The 6,258-nt window shown below is 39.6% G+C and overlaps 1 protein-coding gene across 1 annotated transcript in view; it reads left to right on the top strand.

Annotated features, from left to right (window-relative positions):
- The first annotated feature begins 5,536 nt into the window (after nt 1-5,536).
- The window catches only part of LOC131927761 (NACHT and WD repeat domain-containing protein 2), a 40,197-nt gene continuing 39,475 nt past the window's right edge, over nt 5,537-6,258 (top strand). The window contains exon 1 of the mRNA XM_059283564.1: nt 5,537-6,058. Within this exon, the coding sequence (XP_059139547.1) occupies nt 5,695-6,058 (364 nt within the window). The 5' untranslated portion in view covers nt 5,537-5,694. The remainder of the gene's footprint in view (nt 6,059-6,258) is intronic.

Genomic DNA, 6,258 nt, shown 5'->3' with positions numbered 1-6,258 from the left:
GGTGGGTTTAGGTTAGGGGTGGTTTACTGAGAGACGTATAGTGAAGGGTGTTTTAGCGAGGGGTGTATAGTGAGGGGTGTTTTAGTGAGGGGTGTATAGTGAGGGGTGTTTTAGTGAGAGGTGTATAGGGCGGGATGTCGTGTAAGAAGTGTTTTAGTATTATCATTTTTGGAGGTGTGTTTTAAAGGGTTAGTTTTTAAACTAAAGAGGTGCTATAAGTAAATTTACTTTTGTTAGGGGTGTTTTACATGTGTTGTCGTGATAGATGTCTTTGTGCGTGATGTGATTGTGTTTGTAGTGTTTATGTTAAACATACAATGATGGGGTTTTGAAGGATATTTTCTTGGGAAGCGCGTTAGCGATGGGTTGTTTTTAAGACGGGCGTTTTGGAATTCGATAAACTTATAAAATCTTGGAGTCTCTGAGAGATGTGTCGTTGAGATACTACAAAAACACTATGTTCTGGCTAGTGTCGCTGTTTATGTATGTATGCATGTATGTATGTGCGTTTGTATGAGTAAGTGTGTGTGTGTGCAGTGGTGTGGATCGAGGGTGTCAGTGGGATTAGAACACACGATGATCCCAAAAATGACAACAGTCTTACGGTAAGGTACAATTCCCGACGGCGCATTCTTGGTATATATATATATATATATATATATATATATATATATATATATATATATATATATATATATATATATATATATATATATATATATATATATATATATATATATATATATATATATATATATATACTTATATATATATATATATATATATATATATATATATATATATATATATATATATATATATATATATATATATATATATATATATATATATATATATATATATTACAAAAACCCCAAAACAATTGCTACATATACCACTGTCAAAAATATGTATGTATATGTTTGTATGTATGTATGTGTGTATTCCACACTGTCTACTACTAGATCTACCTCACTATATTAACAGAAAAAAACCTTCAGTAGCAGACGGCAGTATACCTTTAATTGTGACGTGGACCTCTGACTTGTTGTCTTAAGGCGAGGGTCACGAGGGTGTGTTGTGTGCTGGCGACCTGGTGTGTTGGGCTGTCACACCTGATGTGTTCTCACAAAGTGTGTAGTTTGTGTGTGTCGAGGGCAGGGCTAGGGCAGCGGGTGGTATAATAAGTTCCCATACACTTGTATATCTCAATATAAAAGCTGATGTTATACACATATGAAAATAAGTTGTGTGAGCGATACATAAAATCAAAGTTCGGAACTTTAAATGACAAAGAGGACATTTATATTCCTAAGTATAAATGACAAACTACCATTCAAAAACGTCCAAGTTTAAATGACATTTAGTAGCGTCACCGTTTAAATGACAGTGACATTAACAAAGGTCGAACACGAAGCCAAGTTCCGTGTTTCAGATATCTGCAAACAGCTGCTCATAATTATCTTTTAGACAGATATATGCACAGACATCTGGTACACAACTATTTGGAAGTGTAATGGCATACACATTTACAGCATCATCTTAAAAGTTCCTTAACCTTTTATGGTGGGGGGGGGGGGGGGGGCGTGGGGCATCACAGTTGACTTAATAAATTATATTTTTTTTCTATTTCGTCAGAGGTCGGGGTCGGGGGGGGGGGGGGGGCAGCTCTCCCCGAAGAGGTCTGTAAAGTTAGATTTAACACATACAACGGGTGGAAGTTTGTCAAGTTTTGACTTAGCGTGGCATTTATGTGTGTGTTTGGGGAGAGGGGGGAGGTTCAAAATCTGGTCTATGTTCCCTGTGGTCTATACGCTCTATGTTCCCTATGGTCTGTTTGGTCTAAATGGTCTCTGTTCCTTGGGTCTCTGTTCCCTATGGTCTATGTTCCCTATGGTCTATGTTCCCTATGATCTATGTTCCCTATGATCTATAGGGTCCATGTTCCCTATGGTCTATGTTCCCTATGGTCTATGTTCCCTATGATCTATAGGGTCCATGTTTCCTATGGTCTCTGTTCCCTATTGTCTCTGTTCCCTATGGTCTATGTTCCCTATGATCTATAGGGTCCATGTTCCCTATAGTCTCTGTACCCTATGGTCTATAATAATTTATATGTATAGCGACAAAGTCCAGGAAATGATGTTGTCACAATGAATTCATAAAGTTAAGACTTAAATCGAACCCAATGATCAGACATGGGCAATCATCAAGACAGAATGTAAGACTAGGGTTTCTTTGGTAGAGGGTTTATGGCTGTGTATGGTTTGTTTTATAGTGGGTTTATGGCTGCGGTAGGGTTTCTTTGATAGAGGGTTTATGGCTGTGTATGGTTTGTTTTATAGTGGGTTTATGGCTGCGGTAGGGTTTCTTTGATAAAGGGTTTATGGCTGTGTATGGTTTGTTTTATAGTGGGTTTATGGCTGCGGTAGGGTTTCTTTGATAGAGGGTTTATGGCTGTGTATGGTTTGTTTTATAGTGGGTTTATGGCTGCGGTAGGGTTTCTTTGATAGAGGGTTTATGGCTGTGTATGGTTTGTTTTATAGTGGGTTTATGGCTGCGGTAGGGTTTCTTTGATACAGGGTTTATGGCTGCGGTAGGGTTTGTTTGATACAGGGTTTATGGCTGCGGTAGGGTTTGTTTGATAGAGGGTTTTATGGCTGTGTATGGTTTGTTTTATAGTGGGTTTATGGTTGTGGTAGGGTTTCTTTGGTAGAGGGTTTTATGGCTGTGTATGGTTTGTTTTATAGTGGGTTTATGGTTGTGGTAGGGTTTCTTTGATAGAGGGTTTATGGTTGTGGTAGGGTTTGAAAAAGTTCAATCGTCAACACCAGCTAATGGGCAATCTAGATGGTGACAGAAGCTACACTGTATTGTAATGGGGGGGGGGGGTTGATTACTCACATACACCTTAATACAATATGATCTCCCACTACTACTTTCATTGATGCCCCCCCCCCCACACACACACCCTTCACACCTACACCCACTACCCTGCTCTAGTTCACTTATCTGCCCCCTCCCCCACCCTTCACACCTACATCCACTACCCTGCTCTAGTTCACTTATCTGCCCCCCCACCCCCACCCTTCACACCTACATCCACTACCCTGCTCTAGTTCACTTATCTGCCCCCTCCCCCACCCCCACCCTTCACACCTACACCCACTACCCTGCTCTAGTTCACTTATCTGCCCCCTCCCCCGCTGAGGTTAACCAAGTAGCCAGACTTATCATTGCTCTATCAGTTTCAAAACTTCTATAGCCTCTCACCGACTACCAAAAATTACACCTTATCGCAGAAAGGGGAGACAAACTCTCTCCACCTAACCAAGTGGCAGATTACGAGAGGTACAAGTAGGTTTCCTGCAGAGTTGCGGGCCGTTAGATTGGTCTTGTCAACAGGAGTAGCGTCCCTTGGTTCGCTGTCATTCATATCCAGGGGAGATTATCTATTACATTCAACTGGAATACATAGCAGTGTTGAATGATGCAATTAGCACTGTGTTTATTCAAAACATGCATAGGCCCTATTGTGGGTTATTTTTTTCTTTAAAGTAAAGAAACAAAATGCATTTAGTTGATTAGCTAATTTTTATTTTTCCGAGTAATATACTAGTTATTTTAATGATATCGTATTAACATATTAAGAGAAATAAATTGAATATTAACTAATTGTGCAGCGTTCAGTACACTCGAATAATTTTCAGTAATTCGTTCAAAGCTGGGGCGTGGGCCACTCTACACGTTCGCCATCCTTGTCATTTGAAAAAAACAAAATCTAACTCCCTGGTCAGACCTTCCCCTCCCCCTCCCCTCCCACCCGGAACTTCCTCTAGGCATCTAAAGCCCCCCCCCCCCCCCCTCCGAACGAAATAAAATTTATATAGAAAATATATACTTTTACCGGTGTCCCTCCCCCCTACCGAAAATTTTAGTCCGCACCCCTGAAAATTTCAAGTGCCCCCCTCCACCCCCCGGAGAAAAAAGTCTGGAAGAAACACTGCCCCTACCCCTCCACACCCCGCCCCCAAATCCCACCTTAGCTACGGCAAACAACAACACAGCCTGTATAACTTGTGATACCGCCACAAGTGACCTTTGACCCTGACCTCTGGAATCGTACGAATTCCCCGTCTATAGACCTAATTAATGTGTCAGTTGTAATTGAAGGTGCGTATTCTTACCTGTGGCATTGTTGGGATATACAGTCCATAATTATTGATCGATGTTGTGTCGTCTGCGCATTGTTTACACGTGTTCGTAACCTACTTATGGTTAACACGTGTAATTTACACGGAGTGTTATATTGTTTACATGTGTGTAGACGGTGAACACATGCGTACAATGTGTGAACGATAGTGTCAATTGAATGTTTGGATATTGTGAGTATATAGGAATAAATAAACATGGCCGAGTTGACGAACATTCTTCCATTATTATTGTTCACATTTATTTTTATTTTATTTTAAAAAACGTATTTTTCCTAGATTTTGCAATCAAAGTGACCGTAAAAATAATTATAAAAAAAAACAAACTTAAGCTTGAAAATAATTTAGAAATTTATTATTTTTAGAATCAATGTTATAGAAGTTGCAAATTCAAAGAACTTGAAAATAATTTTTTGAGTTTTAGGCTACACTTTTATCTATTTTCATCAGGCCTAATTTATAACCTAAAGTTTCACATTCGTAAGACAAACATTGATTGGCTGTACAGGAACTCTGGGATTGATATTCTGAAAGGCTTTGTTTATTCTAACCCGGGTCCTTATAGCCGCTTTTGCTATTCGGAACCCGGCATTAACTCTGTTAAGATTTAGCTTTCTCGAATATACTTATAAAACGGAAGATGACAACTCGGTGTATAGACATGATTTTTAATCAATTTTTAATTACTTAAACTTTTTAAAATAGACTAAAATCTCATATCAAAAGTGAACATCAAACAATGTGTGTAATTGTGCGAAATATTAATACTTTATAAATTCATATGTTTTCTTTAGACATCGGAAATAGAGTAAAGTGCTTCTTCCGGTAAACGGACTTACTTAAAATTTGACAGAAGGCAGAGAATTAGATCATTTACTTATTTGTGAAATTTCGTTTATGTATCTAAAACTGTACTCAAGTTATAGGCTTTTCTAAAACTAAAAGTAGAATGGGTCATACTTCCGTTTATCCAAAATCGCTGAAAAGTTGATACAGAACTACAAATTTGATATAATACTTATATATGAATTTGATCAACCTAGCTGTAACGGTATTCAAGTTATCATGTTCACACACACGCACACACACACACATACACACAGACACATACACAGAAACACACACACACACACACAAATAAGGACACAATTGCAAAACTAATTTTTCCGATTTGATTTTTTGCACGATTACAATACCCCCTCTATACTGCGTAAACGAGAAAGTAAAAATTATATCTGCCTCCAAAATTAATGGCAAATAATTACATTTGTTTTACCTCCTCAGATTTACCTATCAGCGGACCAGCCATGAGATTGAAATAATTAATTCTCTCCTCTAACGAAGGCCAGCGATCGGCCTGATCTAAACCACTGCTGTGTTTGTTAGGGTTCGAACCCATGTTGAACTCGAATGCAGAAGGTCACAGATATAACAGTAGATCAGCCACGACCCAAGTATAAATGTATACAAAGACGCCGGCGCAATGAAATCACAAATCAACGCCGTAGACAACCCAAAAGGTCCGAGTTCAACGCCAGCCAAGGCCAAGAAACTGACCAAGCCAAACTCGGCCACCAAGGGGAAAGCCAAGCGCCCTGCCAGTACTAAGGAGGATTCGAACCTCAGCAACAGTAAGTCCACCGCCTCGACTGTTGATGGGAACGAGGCTGGATTTAAACATGAAAATGGCGGGGGTGAGGAGGCCTGGGAGGACACCGGAAGTAGTGGGGCGGACCACGAGGTTCAGGACAAGGAGAAGCTGGTCAAGGTCCTGTCGGGGAGCTTGGAGGACCTCCCGCCGCTCAGCTCAAAGATCGTCAGGATCTTTACAAGCTCTACCTTCACAGGTCAGTGTAGCAATCTATGACATAGGTCAGTGTGGCAATTTATGACATATGTCATATAGCAATCTCTGACATAGGTCATACAGCAATCTATGACATAGGTTATTGTAGCAATCTATGACATAGGTCAGTGTTGCAATCTATGACATAGGTCAGTGTTGCAATCTATGACATAAGTCTTACAGCAAAATATGACATGTCTT

The sequence above is a fragment of the Physella acuta genome, unplaced genomic scaffold (genome assembly GCF_028476545.2).
Source record: "Physella acuta isolate Inbredline_101_S28 unplaced genomic scaffold, ASM2847654v3 ptg000089l, whole genome shotgun sequence".
NCBI lineage: Eukaryota > Metazoa > Mollusca > Gastropoda > Physidae > Physella > Physella acuta.
This window is presented reverse-complemented; position numbering and strand designations above follow the sequence as displayed.